General features: G+C 34.0%; 1 protein-coding gene across 3 annotated transcripts in view; it reads left to right on the forward strand.

Annotated features, from left to right (window-relative positions):
• The window catches only part of LOC118201335 (homeobox protein cut-like), a 433,633-nt gene that overhangs the window by 236,083 nt on the left and 174,447 nt on the right, over positions 1 to 23,103 (forward strand). For 2 of the 3 annotated variants that reach the window (XM_085815283.1, XM_085815284.1), the window contains exon 2: positions 5,337 to 5,474. In XM_085815283.1, coding sequence (XP_085671409.1) covers positions 5,384 to 5,474 — 91 coding nt within the window. In that variant the 5' untranslated portion in view covers positions 5,337 to 5,383. Of the gene's footprint in view, positions 1 to 5,335; positions 5,475 to 23,103 lie in introns of those variants that run through there. The other variant, XM_085815285.1, reaches the window with a different exon arrangement.

The raw sequence follows: 23,103 nt of genomic DNA on the forward strand, positions 1-23,103 counted from the left end.
CCGCTGATCTGTTTTCTTTGCATAATTTTATGGCTTGCTAGTGAAGTTGTAATTGTCTGAAGATTTTAATTCATTTTGCCGTCTTTACGTTAACATTTGCGTAATTTAAATTCTGCACATATTCCCTTTGAATTAAATTAAAAGTTAAATTCAACATTATATCTGACGTAGTCTTCAGCCAGTTTTTATTTAATTTTTCATTTGAAATCTAGTAAAAGATAGCGGTTCAAAGTTTTTTTCGTTTCCACTGAAACAGATAATTCTTTAGAGTTGTAGACCTGCTTCTAATGAACGTTTTGTATTGGTAAAAGTGTATAATCGCCGAAAATAACAATTTTGAAGAAAATATCGAGTAAAACCATTTATTGTTAGATTTTCTTTAAATCGAAATAGATCCTTAAGAGATTTTAAAACTATCTTGTATATTTCCCACTCGCGAATATGGTATAGTATCACATGCTTAGATAATAGTTTTTTGTATGCCTTTTATAATTAATGTTAATACTTTGATGGCACGAAGATCTGTTTTGCAGATAATATAGATATGGTATAATAAAAGGAAATTAACAGAACCATTTCTTCGCTCGTAAAGCAGGTCAATTTTTGCGCGCATTGAAATTTTTGCTGTACGGTGCACTGAAGAGTTTGTAATTTTGAAGGTAATTACAGAGTATCGAATCTTCCAAATAAATTCAAAAATATGATCTCGTTTCTTAAGAATAAAATCACAGTAAATCAAGTTTCTTCAAAGATAGGCGGTAAGTGTACCATTGAAACGTTAGATATGTGATTTAAAACATCACTGCAGTGAGTGCTCTTTCGATATAAATGCAGGAGTAGGATGATAACTTAGTTCACTTGTATTAGGTCATCTTTATTTTTTACAGTGTGAATCCCTAAAGAAACAGTGGAGGACTTGTGTAGTATAAAACTTTTTATACAAATAGGTTTTTTGTGTTTTTAATATTGTATTGCTTCTAATATTTGAATTATGTGTCTGTTTTAAACTACTGTGGTAAAACTAGAATCGTTCTTAAAATGCATCTCTCGGGAAAAGCTTAATGTGGTCAATGCTGCATGATCTCAATTCCGTTTTTGAAAGAACCGGAAAACGCACTAATTAACCCGCGGGAATTGAACCGTCATTCCTTATTGCTTTCATCGAACGTTCGTTTGTTCCTTTTTTTCCCACGAAACATGGTGCCATTTTCAATAACCCAAACGATGTAATGAAATTGAAAGGCGAGCTCACTGGATACTTTCGAAAACGTTCAGCCACAGAGAGAGAGAGAGAGACCTCTCTGTTACCTTGTGCAGGCAACAACGAACCCTTCTGCAATTAATGACAACATTCGAAGGCAGATCTTTCTGATAATCTCGCAAATGGAACAATAAATGTAATTACCACACCCATACGCTTGCAGGAATAAAACGCAAACGAAGGCGTAAAGATCGAAAATTTGGGAAGGGGGTAACCTCTTACCCTCTTAACAATCCCCAAATCAAAACAAATGTGGTTGGATTGTTTCCTCCTGGTGCTTGGAAAAGCGAGTACCGCTCTATTGTAATTTGTAAAATCAAGCTAAGAGTTCATTTTCTAAAGTAACTCTTTCTAACGAAAGATCGTCCATCTTTTGCCGCGCTACTCTACGTATAAGTTGCAGTAATTGTTCTACCCTACTTACGTCGAACATTCGGTAAAGATTTATGTACTGTAGTAATGAAAGCAAGGAGTACGTACCTTAGAATGAGGCATCCGCTTCGCAGAATACGAAATTGGCTGGAGATAGATAGGTGGGTATTAGATCCCCGAACGTAAGTAAAGGTGAACGGGAGAGTAATTTGTCTTGTGTTTTGCTTCCGCAACAGAGAATCTTCGTTTTGGGTAGAGTTCATGACCAGGGTTTATGTTATTTCGAATAATGACTACCAAACCGCTTTTGTTTTACTTACATAAATTTGATAAAGTATTGCTTACTTTAGAGAAATTAGAAGCACTGTAATGCTACTTTATAGATCTGTCAGTTGTGGCAATAAGCAAACATCAAGCAAATATGTAAACTCGTAAAAATAAGAAATAAAAATGAGCTACGCGATATCGTATAAATTGAAAGTGATCAAGTAATTGCCAGATACATTCCAGGCTGCGTAAGTCTAACTGTGAAGCATTTGTTGCCACACATTGATTGGATCGGTCTCCGAACTACTGAATACTACTCCCTTTTAAGCAATTGGTGAACGGGGCTCGATTAAACCAGCCTTTAACGAAGGATTCGTTCATTCTAACCCACCTTGCTTGTGAATGTCACAGAAAAACAAGACTGTGAGAAAATATTAGATGATTTGGTGATTCGTTAAAATCTGGAGATCTAGGACACCTGCGGCCTTGTTGCGTTTTTAAAATTAATTTTCGTATTTTTTTTTTTTTTTTTTAAAATTTGAAGCTATTTAATGATCATTCTTCCCATTTTGATGACTTATTCAACTTTTTGGGGGGGGGGTGTCAGGAAGGATGTCTGATATCCAGGATTCGTACTCTTTTCTCGACGCCTTAAGCAACTGAAATCCGATTTTCTGCTTAAGGTACAAAGTACAGGTACAGTTAGAAGCGAGGCCAGCATCTACCTCGGGAGGGGGGCGATCCTAGGGTCTCCCAGCCTTCTTTCCCTACCGCAACCTCTCAAGACGACTTTCGGCTCTCCGTATACTTTGAGTGTTCCCCTTCCCGCTCAGACATTATACAATTACAAGTACTACTGTCTTTTCCGTGATACGAACCCGGGCCCACCGACACTGCAGTGCGCCTCACTAACCATTATAGCGGCTTAAGCGGCATTGAAGATACCAGTATAGACTAATAACACTACAATTGATAAATATCCAGCCCAAATCTCTGGATATATTGAAATATATCTCTGATGTCCCTATTATGTCAATTCTTTATAGCGTATTTTCAGAAGGTTGTTAGATTATCCCAAATTTAACAAATCTTTATCAAATGTTTACCCTCTGCCAAATCACAAATGTAATGATCAGGGTCGCCCCTTTCCCCATATATGCTGAGATACGAGGGCGCATGCCTCTGTCATGGAAGTAGGGAGGGCATGCTTTCTGATATACTGATTCTGAACGTGGTCATAGTGAAGTGGCTCTTTCGGGAACTAACTTGTTCAAGAAATTCAGAACACCGTATGATATGTGAATGTGGGAAAATTCAAACAAGAACGACACACAGAAACATTAAAATTATCTTCTAGGAGGTTATTAATTTTAAGACGCCCTTATTTTTTAAATACATTTACAAGAGAAAAAAATCTGATGTTGACACCACATGACTTCCTTGTACGACTTATTATATACATTTTTATTGCACTTCACTGAAACTTGTATCCCCGAATTATTCTTAATTAATCGATTCCTTAAAGCAAGTTGATAATGAAGTCAAAAATTGTAAATTAAATATCTGATCAATTTTTTGTCGTTCGGAAGTCAAAGTTCTTGTAATTTTATTTTTCATAACGACTATAAAAATTTCTTAAGTAAAGGAACGGAGCATTAAAAATCAGATTTCGTTATTTGTCAAAAACTAATTTTTTTAAAAATATGAACTGGCAATTTTTGTCATTTAGACAGTTTTGTTCTTTTGCTGCATTTCATTAAAATTTGTTTCCTCGAATTATTCCAACTTAATTAACCAGTCACTCAAGACAAGTTAAAAATGGGATAAAAAATTGTTGCAAATTTTGAAATTAAATATTCTGGTCAATTCCAGCATTTAAAACACTTCTGCAACTGAAAGTATATGACTATGAACAACGATTATGAAAATAAAGGCGGACTTTTAAGCCGGTTAAGGAGTTAGGTATATACAGAGGGTGTTTACACGTTTTCGTAACGATTTTGAATTTTTTCATGAATTTAGGTATTAAGTTTAAAATACAAGCGTGACTGGCGTCAAATTGGAATAAGGTTTAATTATAGTGTGCAGTATTAAAATATTCTTTTCTTTAAAATGTCGCTGAAAAGTGAACAATGGATCTAAGGCTATATTTTTGCGCTGTCCGAAGACAAATACTCTAAATTATTTTAAAAAAGATGTGAAAAACAGGGTTTTAATATTTCTACACGTAAAATATTTGACATAATTAATATGAAAGGAACGAAATGTCGAAGTTTACATCTGACTGGGAAAAGGGCAAAAAATGCATGCCTCACAAAGGTACGAACAGCTCTTATTCAATCTAAAGTCGCATCTCACATTTTAAAAGAAAATCCAGCACCCCCCAAAAAGCTATTTCAGAATCTTTAAATATCTTTATAGGAACTGTGAAAAAATTATAAAATCTGATTTAAAGCTAATCAAAACAAAAATACATGATGTTCATCGCCTAATGCCGAAACAATGTTTCTCAGCGTAAGACTATGTGCAGATTGCTGTATGAAAATTATTTCAAAAGTGGAAATATAGAGTTATAATTGATGAAGCAAAGTGTAAAAAAGACTTCATATGTTATTACTGGATTCTTTTATAACGGAAAACGTAAAATAAGGAAAGTAGAAAAAAATGTCAAAATTAATTCGGATTAGTATTAGAAATATGTTTTAACACCTATTTTTAAAGAAGAAATTCCATCTCTTTATCCGGACAATCTTCACTGTGTTAAGTTCCATCAGGGTACGTCTCCAAATATGATCAATTTTTTACCTCTAAACTAGGACTCTATTTTTTTTGAAAAAATGAGAAATGAAACTGGAATTGAAGCTATTCTCTCTAAACGCATCCCCACCCAAGTCCCCTGATTTGTCCCCTATGGATTACTGTGCATTTAGACTCTTAAAACAAGCTCTTATTAGCGGCATCCCAAAACATTGGATGGACTCTGGAAGAATGTGAAAGAGCAGTGGAATAAAATACAAAATTTTACGAGTTACGCGAGATACATACATACGTACAGACGTCCCAAAAATCCATTTTAAATCCATTTAAATCCATTTTACAAAACGTTTTGTGAAACAGTGTTTTATTCTGTCCGTACATATAGCTGTCACCCTAAAAAATCGCTAAAATATAGCCCTAAAATATAGCTGTCACCCTAAAAAATGAGTTCGGGAACGGCCAAAAGAGATATTTCTGTCGATATTATTATAACCAAAATTTTTCTCGATTACAGTACTTCCTTTTTACTTCGAACAAGGAAGTAAAAAGTGCATCTCAGAATTGAAAAAAATCCCAGAATTTTATTCATGAAGAAGTAAGATATCTGAAATATGTTTTTTTTTTTTGTAGAAATTAATAATTTTATGCCAATTTCAATTTAGGAAAAATTTTTTTTCAGATCCTGTTCCCGCCCTCGAACACTACCAAGTGCTTCTGCAGCGCACCATGCGAATCCAAGATTTGGAAATCGAGAACAGACATTTAAGAGAAACACTCAACGACTATAATCGGGAATTCAAAGTCGTTCGCAATCAAGGTAGGTGTTCATTTCCTATTGAAGCCGCGCTGTCAGAGGCAATGTCGTAATATTTTTTCTGTTGGATTGCTTTTGTATAAATTGCGGTTCAATTAGTGAGAGTCAGTCTTCGACGGTCGGTCGCCCATTGCTTCTTCATTGCGAAATATCTATCATTCGCGCATTACGGCATTTTAAATCTTGTTTTTCTCAAGGATAACTTGTCCTCTCTTCTCTTCCTGATTTAGAATTAAAATTTTGAAAAGGAGCAGAAACGACAAATTCCATTGAAAAATAATTTTAATTCAAGAGTTTCGTAAATTTTCGCATGATGAACAAAGTTTATGACTTGTTTAATGGTGCAGAAGCATTTCATCATACTGTGTTGTCCTTGCAAAGTCGAAAGGCGTGAAAAAAAAAGGGGAGAGAGAGTCTAGAAATGCGAGTAGAATCTGTTTCTTATATTCTTTCTTGCTTTTCACATTAAATTAGCTTTCCATAATATAAAAATCAATATATTTTATGTTAGTATGTACAGATAAGGCTATACAGAGAATATTATTACATTTATTGCGCTCACAAGCGTATACAGTGGTACCTCGGCATACGACCGCTTTCAAATATGGCGCCTTGTTTGGACGTGAAAATTTTCGTTTGGTATACAGTATTTGTTTGGAAAATGAGCTGAGTTCGATGAGTAGCAGTTGCGCGCACTACACTTGTTTATTTCTTTCGGTATAGTGCTGCAACTGCTCTTGAGGGCCTGTACTACTGTTGCTACTATTTAGTAAATAACTCGCGCTATAACTTTGGATTTTCTAAATGATTCTATGTTTTTTCGCTTAAATATTCCTAAATTCATTAACAACAAATTTTAGGAAAGTTAATAAGAAGAGTCAAGCAACCAAAAAAAATTGTTAGGATTACCATGTAGGTGGAAAAAAAATTGTTTGAAAGTATGAAGATTGCATGCGTATCTGGGACTTAACTGTTGCATACTGTAAGCCGAGTGTAAATATCTTAAGTACATATTTTTATTTCAGTATATTTCTTTTAAGAAAGGAATGTATTATTATGTGGTTGATGAGTGTGTAAATAAGTGCATGAAAGAAAAATAAGTAAGCTATTCTGGCAAAGACTGCTTCTTCTTCTTTTTTCTCTATTGGACATTAATCTCACTGCACGAAGTTTCTTACATCATAACTTTTCATAAAATAAAAAAGGGAAAAATTGCTATTATTTTGTTCCATTTTATTAATCCAAAGCAGAGGAAAATGTTTCAAATTAATTTTAATTGTAAAATATTTTACGGTTAACAAAGTGGTAATTTTTTATGAGGCATTCTTTCCAGTGTCGATTTAATTCTTTCTTGCTTTATTATTATAAAGCTATCAGACTTGCTGTGTTTCTTCGTCCACTAAAATCTACCATTTTCGCAAAAGAAGGAAAAATCTTGTTTTTCTGATAGGAAAGTAACAAACTCTTTTGTGTCTATTCAGATGCCATCTGTCATGTGAACGCACTTCGCCCTATTGCTGTCTTTATAATAACTGGATTCAAATATCGGCAAACTATGTCACATACTTCATCAAACTGTCTAAAAGAAAGTCCCTTCCCCAGTTACTAATGAAGCTCTTGTACTGTACTGGAATTTTACTCTTGATGATAAAAATTCAAATTACGAAATTACGTTAGGACTTCTCAACCTCAATATCGAGACGGATTTTTATGATAATGATGTGTCTGCAATTAACCTTTGAACACATGAGTTCAAAGGTTAAATGAACACATATTCTCTGTCTAATGCATTTTCTCAAAACGCCTTTTTAAGTACGCAGTTGTAAAAAGAATCATAAATCAAAACAACTATGAAATCTTTATTTAATAAGAATGAAATTTTACATGATTTAAACTTGAAATTTTGAAAAAAAATAATAAATAATAATAGACTAATTCTGTGCTCTTAGTTTCATCAGTCTTATCTATTAGGCGACATTTCGCTGCAAAAGTATTTCCCAAAGACGGGAGGTGAGTGGCTGGGGAAGGAAAAGAAGCTAAGACGACAAAACATCGCCTGAACAAAACACTTTATGGCTCTGCTAATCCTGTCTCACAAATTTATACCTTGGCGCTTCCCAGTTTCATTGTTATGGGAAAAAAAAAGATACATAATTATCCTAATAGATAAACCATCGTCAATATTCAGTACAAACTTATTTTATCATGAATGATCAAAATTTTAGCCTATCAGAATTTTAGCCTATAAGAATTTTTGTTAATTCGAAAATTATTTTGTCGGTAAAAAGAGAGTATTCTTAGTCAGATATTCGCTTTCGAAGATCCAATCATGAATTTAAATTTTTTAGTACTTAATCCGGCTGACTTTAATAGTGACTAGCAATGTATTTTTTCGCCGTCGTTTATGGCATTCTTACCAAAAGTGTGCTAATTAATTAAATAACAAACAGAAAAAACAGCGTATAGATGTAGTTACGTAAACTCTGAGCAAGTCCTGTACAACGGTTTTGAGGGATTATTTTGTTATTATCTTTACTGCAAGGAGGCACATTTAGGCGTGAAGCCATCTACAATTTTGTGTAGGTAATAATATTAAATCCAGCATGTTAAGGATAAGAACTGGTAAGAGTCATTCATTGAGGAATATGTAGAAGTAAAATTTATATTTGTAAGAAATATTGGGCCGTGGTCATTAATGCTCGTTCTTTCAAACTGCAGGAACTTTATAATTACATTTTAGTTTGGTGAAAGGAATGCATTATTATTTATGAAACAATATTTTAGTCGTTGTTTACGTACTGGTGTGGTCATTCAGTGTTCTAATCTGTAATTACGATACTTGAGAAGCTAAATTATTAAATAATTGTAAATTTAGCCCAGAAATCTTAACTGTTTATCTTCTATACTATGTTACAGATTGGTTGTTCTTAATTTGCGATGACTGAGTTACCTGTTGCAATATTTAAAATGAAATAACTGCTTAAGTAAATGAATAATGAGTAATTCTTTACTGAGATGCATGCAAATGGTTATTCTTATTCTGTGTCTGTTATGTAATATACGGCATAAGAAATATTTTTCGTAGCAATAATGTTGCAAATGTCTTTAACCATTATCGAGTGAATATGTAATAAATGCGTCATAAATTACATGAAGTAAACAAATTTTAAATTATATTATTAGCATGTATTGTTCAGAACATAAAATAAAAACGTAAATTATTAAATAGTACGTTTTTTACTTTTAAATATCTTACTTTGTTAAGCAGTTATACTAGTTATTCTCTGAAAGGAAAATTAACGAACTTATGCCACGTTCGAATGGCAGTGCTTTGAGAATCGGCTATTTTCCAGGCCACCTAAATGTTAAATGCGTTGGTTAGCTGTGCAGTATGGCGACATTAAGAATTTAAAGAATAGCTGTAAATATTTCTAACGTGAAAACATTTATTGACGTCTATTAATTAAACCTAACATAAAGTAACGCAAATTTCTACAACTCACAAAATGCTTATGTTAAGCCTTCATACACACTAGTATATTCATACAAAAACAATTCTTTTCGTTTCCTAAACTGAAGAAATAATTCGCTAATTATTACATAATCTGATTTAAACTCTAAAAAAATTAAAAGAAAGAAATCATATAAAATAATGTAAGAGAAAAAATATACTATAATTATTTAATATTTATATTTAAATCATATACATTTTTATGCAATGCGTGCAATATAAAAAAGTAAAATGCAAGAATACAAGAAAATACAATAAAAAAAATCGGAGAACGCAACACTAGAAAGGAAAACAAGAAACAAATGGAATATTTTTAAACGAGATGATTTAAAAATTCAGCTGCGATATTTTATGTAAGATATTAAAAAATTGCGTGAATACATCAGTTAATTAAAATCGAACTTTTGTGCAACTAGAAGCAGTGATTTTGTTTTTGAAAATTTATTTGCGAAAGTAAAATTGAAAAAAAAAAAAAAAAACAACACAAAAAATAATTAAATTTAAATCTAAGAAATATTTTTTCAAAACTTCGGTTCATATTCTTAAACCGATTGCTATCTCTAAGTTATTTATGTGCAATTATTTATGTTATGATTATATTGAATGCTATAGGGATTGACGAAGAAAATTGATTATTTAAAAGGGGTCGATGCAAGAAAAAGGGTTAGGAATCTCTGGTTTAGTTTGATGTATGCATTGTAATACGCAGAAATTTAAATGCCTCATATTAGAAAAACAGGCAACTCATCTATCAATGAAAAAAAAATAATGCATTAAATGCGTTTCTTGTCGATGGCGGCGTATTATTTGATATCGACATCTGGATAAGAGAATATGGCACTTTCCCTTAAGCCCATTCCACATCATCAGCGCTTTCAGAATCCTGTTCCGAACTCTTAAGTATAGGGTGGTACAGTTCCTCTGCCGAAACAGGCAGACGCTATTGGCTGGGCTGTATTCGCGTCCAAGCTATTATTGGAGTATAAAAACCCAACTGGGGATGTAATTACGGCTACAAGTGTATTGAATCTTCAGGCTAATAGCACCTTTGTAAGAACGTCTATTACGTCCGGCCTTGTGGGTCAGAAGTCTTCCAAAAACCATCCTTTCATTCTCTTTGAGTCCTGAGGATTCCTTTTTGTTGCTATTTTCTCCCCCCCCCCCTTTGTTTTTTTTTTACCGTAGTCTTTTAAAACCACTACCGCATTTAGTTCGCACTTTGTTGGAGCTGTTGACATTGGAATGATGGACCGTGAAATATAGTTTGAAACTTGGAATAAGGGGAATAAGACTGCATACCCTCCTCCAGAAAGTTCGGATGGTGTCTCATTGTTTGAGCTCTTGAGTGCCCTTTTTGAAATTTTTCTGAGGCACTCTTTTACAGAATTTTGTTTACGTTGGAGTTGTTTTTGTAGAATCCTTCCATCTTAGAGCTAGGAATAAGAAAATGGGAATCACTTGAAAATCACAGAAAATTGTTAATCACGGTTGGTTCTGTCAGTTTAAGCGTGGGAACATGGAATGCTAACTTTAAGTTTCAAATTAGAGGTACAAGCAGAATAAGTCATTGGCCTCAGGTCAGAGGTAATTAATTCATCCGTGTCTGGATAACTGAAGTATTATTTTTTTTAGCGTTAGAAAATTCTCGAGCGGAGTGTCCAAAATTTTTGGATCATTGCATTCCTTATCTTTCATACGTATATTTTATATGCTACTCCCCTTAGAAAGTTTTGCCACTGCGCGGAGGATAAGGTTTTCTTTTTTATTTATCTTTGGCGTGGCCTCATAGATTCCCCATCATGCTACCGTTCAATAAAACAGAAGATCTTTAATTTACCTTTTAAAAGGAAGCTATTTGTAATTCCTTAATAAATTGAACTATTATAAAGCAAGATATGCCTTCCAAACAAATTAAATCCATCCTAACAAATTAAATCTTTACTTATTTTTTATAATATAATAATATCTAATTCGTATAAATTAAAATGTGTTTAATTTAAATTTATCCAACTGGTAATTTTTTAATATTGATAACTTGACTGTAATTAACAGATTTTTTAACACCATCAATCGAGTACCTTGCACTGCATTTTTTTATATGCATTGTTTGCTTATTTAGCATTTGTTCTTTAAAAGACAGCAAGTGTCAGTGACGTGAAAAGAATTTTTAATTCTAATTGGTATGTATTTATCAGACAAAACATATTCATCAATAAATATTAAAGATATACCTCTCATGCCGTATAATGATTCTTACCTTTCTGGTGATGTACGAAGTGACAAAATTCGCAAAATGGTTTCTATCTTTAAAAACTATATTTCTTGCTGGGACTTTGTTAGATGACGTCAAAATTAAAGTTTGCGCCGTAAGTTATTTAAACTTCACAAGTTTAAGAAAAAAATGCGCCCACCGCACCTAAGAATTGGAAATTGTAACTAATATTCAATAAGTATAATTGAAGGTATTATCCGTTAATACCTTCAATTCATTATACCTTCATTATATAGGTATTATCCGTTAATACCTTCAATTATACTTATCCTATCTGTTAATAAATAGTATGGACATTTAACTTCCGGAATGCATCTAAAAAAACAAGCGTGTGGATTGGTTAGTGAATATTGTCGCCTTCAAAATATTTCACTCCAAAATACAACTGACGGAAGTGTCGTTCTCATTTCTAGATGAAAGGTTGAAATTCGTTTTCTGGAATACTGTTGACTACCCGCACCGTACTCATGCGAAATTAGGCCTTAGCCTTCTCTCCGCTTTACCGTCATTCTATGACAGCCATAAACGCTATAGTTATTTTTGTACGTAGTTCTGTTCAGGGTTGGGCTATTTATTGCTTTGGCGCTTGAAAACTGTGATCCGTTCAGCCGTCTTATATTTATTCTGATATTAGGAATATTAGAAAGTTCTTCCTCCTTTCAGCGAATGTTTTAAGCATGGAAGTAATGAGAAACCACAGGGAGCTAAATCAGATGAATAGGCCTCATGATTTGAGTAATCACTTTTCTGGTTAAGGGCACTGTAACGTCTGAACACCCGTGTTGGATGAAAGGAAAAGAGCAACAGAACTCCAATTCCTCGTACCCTTTACCACAGCAAGTTCTCAAAGAGTAAACACTAATTAATAAATTTTAACACTAATATTTTTTTTCACAACGCTGGGATAAGTACCTAGGATAACACAACAAGAACCTATATTGAAGGCAGTAAATAAACATATAAACAAATTAATACTAAGAACTAATCTTAGTCATTCACACACAATATAGAGCTTACAGTTTTCTGAAATATGTAATATATAATATACATTTTTAAGTCTAATATTAATTATATATCTAGCCAGGCTGAAAAGAAAAACATTGCAGATATTTAATTTTCAGTTTGTGATAATCTCTCAAAGGTAACTCCACAACTGGTCCAGAACTACTACACTTGACTTCAAAATAAATATGCACATTTAATTTGGCATCAACATAAAAAAAAAGTACTTCATTACAAGTTGGATTTACATCATTCATGAAGTAGTTATATTTACTCCCTTTTAACCCTTCAGTATAAGGCACTAACATAGATAAATGATGAACTGGGGGTTCTTCTACTTTCCCAGGTAAATTTACACTACTCGATGTCTTGGGCAATTCTCTTATGGAATTTTTAGGCATTTGCAAACCTACCGAATCTAGTTGGTACGAAACATCATTTGGCATATCTACAGTTTCTTGTTCGTGCCGAACCGAAAGGGAAAACCCTAATTTGTAAACATTTCCCAAAGAGTTGCTTTGATGTCTAAAGCGACTAGATCGAAAGTTGGTTTTACAACGTCATTTTTCTTTTCTAAATCAACTAACTGCGTCTTGTCAATTGTAAGCATTGACAGTTCGTTCACCCCTGTTTCAGGCAGAGCGAAATTGGTCTTCTTCATCCCTTTTGTTTGGGACAAAACGATACTCCTTTCGATAATGCAGGGAGAATTTTCACCTGAGGGTTCGCTTTCAGACTCCTGCTGATAACTTCCCCCGATTGCGTTCTTCAACTGACGGAGTTTCGGAGATCGAGTACCCATCGTTTTTACTTGAAAGGAAAGTTTATCGAGTTGATCTGCTTCTAATTTTGCTGCGGTCCGATTCCCTAGGACATACCGCCCCTCGTCCAACTCGTTACGAATGACCGCTGCCTTTGTTATTATTCGTCCAAACTCCCCTTCTATTTTGACTTGTGCTAAAGGTAAGCAAGTTGAAGCGGCATCAAACGGTTGTTTTAGGCAAATAATTTCGCCCGGCAACATCGAAGGAGTTATGCATTTGTTGCACATTATGTCAATGCATGATCCGGTATCTCTCAAAACTGGGAGATCGAACCCGTTCACTTTAGCCATCATTAGGTATGGGGATAAACAATCTTCTTCCATCTCCTGGACTCTATTTACAATAACTGGAGATTTGAAATCCTTTTTAACTTCCGGGCATTGAGACCTTAAGTGTTCGGTTGATCCACAAGAATAACACTTAAGTGGCCTTCTTATATCAAATTGGCGCTCATTCTGATTTCGGAGATTTTCCTTTTTTTCAGAGGTATGCCTAACTTCCCCTCCAGACAGGTGATACTTTTGCGACTGTCTTGAATTTGAATGATTTTTATTGCCCCTTTGTGATTCCGAACTATGAAAAGGAGAGATCTTCTTCCGGGGTTCATGTACATTTTCATACTTTTCTAGCATTTCTGCTAATTTATCTGGAGTCGTTATCTTCGACCTTTCGTCAATAAAATGCTGCCGCACTTCGACATTTACACGACGCTTCATTTAGTCTGTTATCATGAGATCCTTTAAAAGTTCAAAATCTGTAACTTCCAAACTTGCAATCCATTCTTCAAAATAATTTCTTAATTCGAAAACAAAATCTCTCCAAGTGTTTTGGGTGTTTCTCTGGGATTCCGTAAATTTGATGCGAAATTTTTCTGGACTAAGCTTAAACCTTTTAAGCAATATCTCCTTTACGTAATCGTAGTCATAAGTCTGCTGCTCTGGCTCTCGCATAATCAGCTGAACTGTGTCAGATGTCAAAATTGTCAATAAAACAGAAACCCATTCTGATTGGTGAAGATTCGCACGCTTTGCTTGGCGCTTAAACATAACTAGATACAAACTAATATCGTTCTCTTCGGGATCAAATTTTGTAATCATTTTTTTTTTTCCAGATCGTAACGGCTTAAGTCCATTTTCTTCATTCCCACCATTTACAGAGTCATTTCCGTTAGCGGCTAGTAATCTTAATTTCGATAATTCAAACTCCATTTCTTCTCTCCTAATTCTATCCTGCCTCTCTGCTTCTTCTCTCCTAATTCTTTCCTGCATCTCTTCTTCCTTCCTAATTCTATCCTGCTTCTCTACTTCTTCTATCCTAAATCTTTCTTGCCTTTCTTCTTCTTTCTTCCTAATTCTTTCCAGCTCCTTTTACTCTCTCTCGAGCCTCGTTGAAATGATATTATCTAACAAGCCTTTCACTAGTTCCTTCTCATAGGGTTCATTTCCCATAATCAGCTGTCTTAAATCCAATATCCTAAGTTCAGGGCTGACTTCTTTCCTCTAACTCTTCAGCCAAGGTTTCAAGATCCTCTTTCCTAACTTTTGCTAAGAATGCCATGATATAAGCCAAAATTATGATAACAACCTAACAATTTTAGCTCCCTCACACTACCTATCTATAAGATTGCTTTAAACAAATATTATTTTCACAAAGAGAGAGTAAAATTGAACCCTTAATTTTTTTTACAACATATTCTATAGATCTAAACACAAATGCAAAACAATTTACACCATAATATGCACATTATAATTTGTTACTTGAGAGCTTTGGATTACAAATACTGTTAACGTATCAGGACTTGTATTCCTCTTTACTTGCTTTGGAAACATGAACTGTCCTGACTCAGAACAGGGAGCTTACTCAAGCTATGTTCAATAATTTGTGAAGTAGACAATACACACAGGAAGGGTATACGAAACCCTTTATTTTTCTATCTTTACAGAGATTTCCGGACTTCGGAATACAGAGACCAACCACTTGTGGTCTGAACGTAAGAATATAAAAATATTAACTAAAACTCTAACTAAACTAACTTTGGATTAATATACAAGTGCCTACTTTAAGATTGGCCGTTAATTAACAAAAAGCCGTATGTAGTACAGAGAGCTGCTAAAACTACGATACGTTTAAAATTATCAAGAGGATTAAACCTCTGGCCTTGAAGGCAACCAGCAAACGAGTAAAACTACTATGACCAGCGGCTTGCTTCTAATAACTCCTTCCTCTCTCTTGCTTGGCAAAAAGCCACAACTTAAGTACTTGGCGTTAGCAAGACAAATTTGCATAAATAAGTAAAAGCTTTTAATTCTGGCCGGAAGTAGAAAATAGGAAGTGATAGTAAAGATTTAAAATAAAATAAACGTTAGTAAAACTTAGGATCCTTACAAACGTTTTACAAACTTAAAATTCAGTTGCGTTAGCTCAAAAGCTTATATAATACCGTATACTTTCATCAAAATTTGAGATATGTTAAAATATGCGTTCAAAAGTACAATAAATTAAACAACACATATCCACATGCTCATAATTAAACACTGATTTCGCACACACAGTTAAAATAAGAACCAAAAAAATTTTTTTTTCAGTTCTTAAAATAAAATTTTACACCTTACTGAAAATATTAACATTTAAAACATTCAATTTTATAAGCTTAATAACAGCACAACGTTTAACCTTTCAGTTATTAACTATCTATGAACACAGATTCAAACCTCAAATTTATGCTTCTTTATATAAAAATAAACCAAACAACACCTTCCTTTTAAGTTTTACAGAAAACAGCGTCGATTGAACAGTTAATTTTCAGAAATACTTAAATTAAACTACTTCACTGCCTCAATATAAAAAATCCAAGGTACTTACCCGCCTGGGTTTGTAGACACTTGTTGCACTAATTGAATACTGATGATATTTCCATTCGCATATCACTTTTATCACTACACTACAAATTTACAATAATCTAATGATTCTTCGGATAATGACTGTCCCACACACTTCGCTGCACTAAATTTTCTCGGACACTAGACGATCGCACAAATTATAAAAATTGCTGATGATATCTGGACACAGCCGAAATTCAGTAGATCGAAAATCTTTTTCCAACGCTCTGGCTTTTCTCGTGGATTTGCTAATTCACCTGCTTAACGAATAACTATATTCACTTTTTTCGAACTGATGTTCGTAACATTCGTGGATTCCTTATCACACCTGCTTAACGAATAACTGAATTCACTTTTTTCGAGCTGAAATTCAGAACCTGACGGTCTGTAATATCTGCAAAACACTGATAATGTTTGGACAATGACTGTCCCATAAACTTGAGATGAATTTTCAGAGCCTGACGGTCTGTAATCTCTGCATGGAGTTTCTTAGCTTTACCGCTGCCACCAATTTAATAAGGCTGTAACGTCTGAACACCCGTGTTGGATGAAAGGAAAAGAGCAATTGTCTTTTAAATATTTATTTTAAAACTTAATAAGAATTTCTTGAATACTAATAAGTGAAATAATCAAAACATTACAGCCATAATCCAAAACAATGGCCGCTGGATGCGGCAACGACACGGGTTGCGTCTTCTTTTAAGTCGTTCACTGCATAAAAGTTACACAAAAAGCCCTCTCTTTCGTTTTCTTAAACGTCTTGTCGGAAATACCTTGGAATGGGGTAATTTACGACGTCCCTTGTGTCCGGAAACCGAACCAGGGGATTTCCGCAACACCTTTCCTCAAAGTTCTAACTGACAATTAGTCTCTGGACAAAACAGGAAGTTCTTTTCATTAAGCAAATGTGTGTCAGAGGTGTGCATATTGTCACAGCACTGTGAGACATGAATTTAGCAGAATTCTTTCTTATATCTAATTATAATTAGTCTAACTTTTTCTCTATTGATTTATAACTCTTTAGCAATCGATTTTACATTTATCGTTATAGATAATTTTACGTATTACATTTTGTTTTATTTGATTATCCGTTTCTGGAACCATCCATTACATCATCTCGTCCATCTCTGAATCTTTTATCCAATTCAAATGTGCTCAGCTTCTTTATTGTTTCTTCGCTACGGCTACTTTCAATGTTTTTAATGTTCAGTTCAGTTTTTTTCTCTTTTCTGACAAAATTTGTAGTTAATATTCCGCTCTTAATTTCGATCGCCCATTTTTACAGAAGTTCACATGCTGATACCTATTATTTTCTTGATAACTAATTAATACTACCTTTTTCAGCTTGAAATTTATGTACATATAAAATCACACATCAAACTGGAGTATTAAAATTATTTCAATAAAGTATATCATGAATTACACTACACAGACACTGCAGGAAAATGTCAGACCCTCTATGGCCATTTAATTACAGTAGGCGCCGCTTAAATTGATCACGTTAGTCCATTACTATTTTAATAACATTAAGCAATGCGAACAATATTCTTGAAACTTAATTATAGACTTGAAACGTATTAATGGACCTTTAATATAAATATAACGAGAACCATATAAATACTTACTTTCATAGCACTTTAATTAGTGGCTGAATATCTGAAATGATGACACAGAAGTTTTTTTATGAACTGTTCGTATTCATAATGTACGAACTCCAAGATTTAATTTGTTAAATGTTTTCCGAAATCAATATCTAAATTCGTGGAGACTTAATTCCTTACTCTTCGATGTGTCTCTGTAATTTGAGAGTTTCTACTCGTATATTATATTTCGACCTTATTGAAGAATTTTATTTTTTATTTGACGGCATTATTTTAGTTAAAAAAATCATTCTATAGTATTTTGGTAACATTAACAGAATTATTGATCACAATAAGCGATGTATTTTCTATATTTTCGTGTACAAAAGGTGGGACCTCGGCAATTCAAATAGCAAAATCCGAATGATAGCATAACAGCAATCACATTAAATGGCGCCCATTGTATCATCCTAATATAAGATGTGTGTAATAAGTATATGTTTGAGTAAACTGAACCTTATGTTATTGAGAATGCAGTAGTAAGTTAATCATATTTCTTGGATTCTCAATTAATTTTTTGAAGCAAATGCAATTGGTAGGATATTCTTACTTCTAGAAAAAGTATATTCTGTTACTGTAAATAACTTGGCAGATTATTATAACAATTTATATACTGTATTTTATAAATATCATTTAAAATAACTTAGCTAAATCGTAGAATAAAAATGTTTATTAAGCTTCTGACGAATAGAGAAATAATTTCAAGGTCTGTAATTAGACTCAGTGTTATTATAAAAGCGACTTGTAGCATATAATTTTATAGCAGAAAGGAATACGCTAACAGTATTTGTATTTCGCAACTTCATTATGAGAATGCCCATTTTGCTAACAAATCGCGATGTGAATAGTTTACTTATTCCATTTGAATGCACTTCTTTTATATATTAATTGCTAAGAATCGCGTTTTAAGTACCTAGATTTTATGTCATTTTTGATGAATCATAGGCTATTCTCTTTAATTATAGATGTTCCGCAAACATTGCGTTTCTTTCCAACGGTTCAGAGAGATATCTTTCGTTTTTAAATATTCAAAAAGGCATTCATCGGCGAATATTGCCATCCTATTCCTGCCACTTAAAAATCACGCTCGCGACGAGTTGCATATATAATAGCTTTATTTCCGAAATTATAACGAGTGTCTAAATCAACGATGGCCATTTCGTGGAAAGGTGATCGCTATAAATGAATTTATTACTCAGGCATTTTTTTAAAGGGGGAGAGAGATCATTTTTACAATTTGGACAAGAAAAGTTTCTCGTTAACGATCTGGGAGAAAAAGGAAGCGAAATTAAAAAGTAAAATAAAAGTTTAAAAAAAAATATTCGAAGAGGGTGGAATTAAAATCCCCACCAATAAAGGGGACTCTTTTCGCTGTTTTTCTAAAGCCATTCCAAGTAATACAGCTCCGGCAGAAACAACCCCCTAATAGCTAGCCCCCCTCCCACACGTTAAAATCGACTTTAAGAGCCGCTTCAATTGGGCGAGACTTTTCAACTTTTCTCTCTTTTGCTGCTTATTGTTGTGAGACAATAAAATTACGACATCGCCGGCGATATTCGCACGCCCATTAAAACGGGCAACCTCGCGAAAAGGAGCATTAAAACTTAACACCTAACTTAGTATTAGCATTTTTCACGATGGTAGACCCCCCCTACCCTGCCGCCCAAACGTATACTTTATCGAGAAGAGAGAGAGAGGCCGCTTTCATTGCATTAAAATAATTGTCATAAATATGCCTCTCTTGCGGCCTGCTGTATATACTGCATTCCAATCGATAGTAGGGGGTTGGGGGGTCGACCATTACTTCTTTCTCGAAGTGATCGGAGCGTGGAATTAGAAAAGGGGGTGAGCACCACTTGAGGCTTTTGTGAGGGGGTAGAAATGGCACACAAATATATATATAGATATAAATATATATAGAAAGCATATATGTATTGCTGGCATGAAGAAGAGAGTCGTATGCAGATGAGATTCAGCACAGCGAAAGGGAGCGGAAAACTCTTATTTCTCGTTACGATATTTTAATGTTATTCTTCTAATATTTATAGCGGTAATTTCTGCGTAATGAGCGGCAGTTAAAGCCGCCGAAAAGCGTCCGTGCACCCGCATTCACGGCTATCTTAATCATTAGGCCTAATGCCGCATTAAAATCTCCTCCCTCTTTCACGTGCTTTCGATCTCTCTTCCTCCTCACTCAGAAACAGAGAAGAGAGGAAAGCAGAGAGAGAAGAAATAAAATTCAATCATCTGTTTTGTTGTAAATGGCTCGCAGCCAAGCACAGGGGGATCTTGCATTTGAATCCGGTAGTAGTGTTTTCCTTCTCTATTAACTGTACTGAACAGTTTTTCGCTTTAATCGGGATCGGGGGGGGCAAGGTAGCTTTAAGCCGTCTCGCAAGACGAGAAAGTTGTCGTAAGACAGTCAAGTCAGGGTTTGGAGGGGATATCGTATCGCTTTCTTACGTTTGAAACTTTTCGGAAATAAATTTTTATAACGGATAATTTTCTGTTCGGTTATTTTTCGTGTTAAATAGATATGCGGTGATTTGGCTGGTAGTAGCTCCAAACAGCTTTTCTTTGATGAGATTAAATTCGAGTCCTGTATTGATGTTTTTTTTTTTTTTTTTTTTTTTTTTTTTTTTTTTTTTTGTTTTGTTTGTTTGTTTGTTTGTGTCATGCAAATATAGGATGATGCAAGTATATGTGTACAAAAAATATTCAAAATTGAATCTTAGTTTGGCGTATACATAATTCCAGAATTTTCGATTTTCACTTTTATTTTGATCCGGATACTTCATCAAGAAAGAAACTGTTTGCTTCCTTTGCATAAAACAACCTACATCGTTATGCTTCTAAATGCAATGACATTTCTCATATGACTTCTGCGCCAAATAAAGATCGAAATTTTCCATTTTATAACCTGGCCTTCCCTATAAATTGTTCTTCCTTCCAATATTCTAACACGTTATTCCGTTCTTTTTTAATGGATTCTTACCTAGTCATCATTCTAACTAGCTTATTTAGTTGCTGTCTTTGGAGATTTGTGTCTTCTGGAATAATTCAACCGTAAAGCGTTTCATAATCTCAAGTTTATGGAATAAAAAGTTTAAAGAACATTCATTTTATGTTTTGAAATCTTTTCATATTCAGCTCTCTTTTTCTCTTTTCTTTCTTTTTTAATGAGCCTTTAATTTTTTATAAACTTCACAACAACGATAAAAATTGTTGTGTTCGTTGCCGAACTTTTGAATTAATAAAGCCAACAGTAATGACTTTTGCTTATAATAATTTTTGCATTAGGAAAGCGAAAAATACTTAGAATGCAAAATTTTCAACTTCCGATTTATAGAAGCCATCCATACTTTTTCTTTTATGTATGAATTATTCTGAAAAGACGAAGCCACGGAAAGCTACCTCGCTAAAGAGTCTTACCACAGATCGTTAGTCAATTCTGGGAAAACGTTATCCAGAATATTTAGGTAAAATTCGAGCTAGGTATCGGTATTCGCAGTAAATATGCAAGCGAGCCATAAATCATCGCCCATTATTGTCGCATTTTTACCGACTAAAAAAAGTCTAGCAGCTGACTCCGAGGTGCCAAGACAAAGGCAGGAAATCGCCGCCATTTGAATACGATCGGCGAATTCATGAATGCCTAATTCGATGTTCGGAACCGTTCCATTGGATGTTTTTTGATTGCTGCCGCTCAGTTGTGGGGGGATAAAGTTTCTCATTGTTGGATTTCGACTCTTATATAGGCCAGTGGAACTGCAGCCTCAAACAATGGAGACACCCTGTTGCTCAATTTATGACCGCTTGCATATAAGTGGCGGCTGTTCGAATTTTACGCCCGATAGATTTCGAATTTCGGACTACGGTTTAGTATTATTTAGATGAGGGAAAGTGAAGTCGAGGAAGTGTCGGTGCACTGGTTCGGAAAAGTTGGAAATGGAATGGTTTTCGATAAATCGAAAGTCGAAATTTGTGTCCCCTGGGTATTCTCCATTTCCCTAATAGTGTGAGTTATTGGCTGCGTTTTTGAGGCATAAGAATGCTTTACCGTTTTGCGAATTGTTTCTGGAAGAATATCTGTAAAAGATATCTGTGTAATGAACGGAAATTCTCTTCGGTGGAAATGACTTTTGATTTTATAACTTGCGTTGAATTCAGCGGCGTAGCTAGATGGGGACGGTTCACGCCTGGCGGTACGCTTTTAGGAGTGGCATTTTTTGCCTGAAACATTATTTTATAAGGTTACTCAGGTGCATCGTCGAGGCCAGCGAAAATATTCAAATTCCAAATTACCATGCGTAATTGAGAAGAAAAAGAATGTTTGTTTTGATGAAGTGTTCAAAGAAATCACCACGTGATTTCAGCAGCTACATTTTTTTGTTGTACCTTTTTCATTTCGCCGTAACTTTTAAATGCAAATTACAAATATCAACAAAATTATGACCATGGTGACATTCAAAAGGAAGAATTCCTCGTTAAGAAAGAAGTATTTCAGAGTTTCAGTTCCGTTATTACTAGGGAAATCGAAATAAGAATGTGGAAGGGCAGTCTTGAACTTTTGCAATTTATTCGGAACTACAATCTCCAGAACAAAGTTCCAGATACTGTAATACTTTCCTGCCAGTTGTTGTAAATCTTGCTGGTCGTGAAAAGTTTTAACAGCAACGGCAATCAAATAATCTCTACAATGTCACGAATGATTTTACGAAATCAAAATAATAATCAAATACAATCAAAATAATAATATAATTTTAAAATGTTAGAATTAAAGTTTTTCTTCAAAAAATAAACTCTGAGTTTTAATTTCCTTACATGTCGTTTTGACATTTTTTATAATTATTTGTTTATATATCAGGAAGGCAACAAATTCAGAGTTGCCCCTGGCGGCAAACTGAGGAACCGCACAGAGCGATAAGCTACGCCCCTGGCTGAATTTAATATGTTTTCCTTGAAATATTAATAATAAAAGTAAATACCCCTTATCTCAGTTCATAATCATTTTTTGAGAGATTTGAGACTTTTATGATTTTTAGGACTTTTGAAGCCTTAAATCCTATGCATTTTGAAAAAAATCGAAAGCTCCAGTATTCGCGCTGTTTTCACCATTCAGATTCTTCAAAACTAAATTTAAAGAATCTATTAAATTTTCAGTGGTAGCATTAGTTTCATTGACTTAAGAATACTCGAGAACGAAACGAAAGAAATTTGCCCATAAGTTGATTTATATAAGCAGCCAAAGATCCTGTAGAACTTTTTAACAGCCTTTCCCTCTCTTTCAGTCAATTCGTCTTGAAGTTAATTTTGCAGAACATTTTTGACACTTCGAATTCCAGATAATACGAACAGTTTTCGAAGTTGGTACGAGTTTGAATTAACGACAGTCTAATCTATATTATTAAAACTACTTTAAAAATTCATTTTTATTTCATTTATTTTCACAAGAACTGTTTTTTTTTCAATATCCTTTCAAGCGGTTATGTTTAATATCCTAC

The sequence above is a fragment of the Stegodyphus dumicola genome, chromosome 4 (assembly GCF_044657685.1).
Source record: "Stegodyphus dumicola isolate Sdum_Otavi_A_Nest chromosome 4, ASM4465768v1".
Lineage (NCBI taxonomy): Eukaryota > Metazoa > Arthropoda > Arachnida > Araneae > Eresidae > Stegodyphus > Stegodyphus dumicola.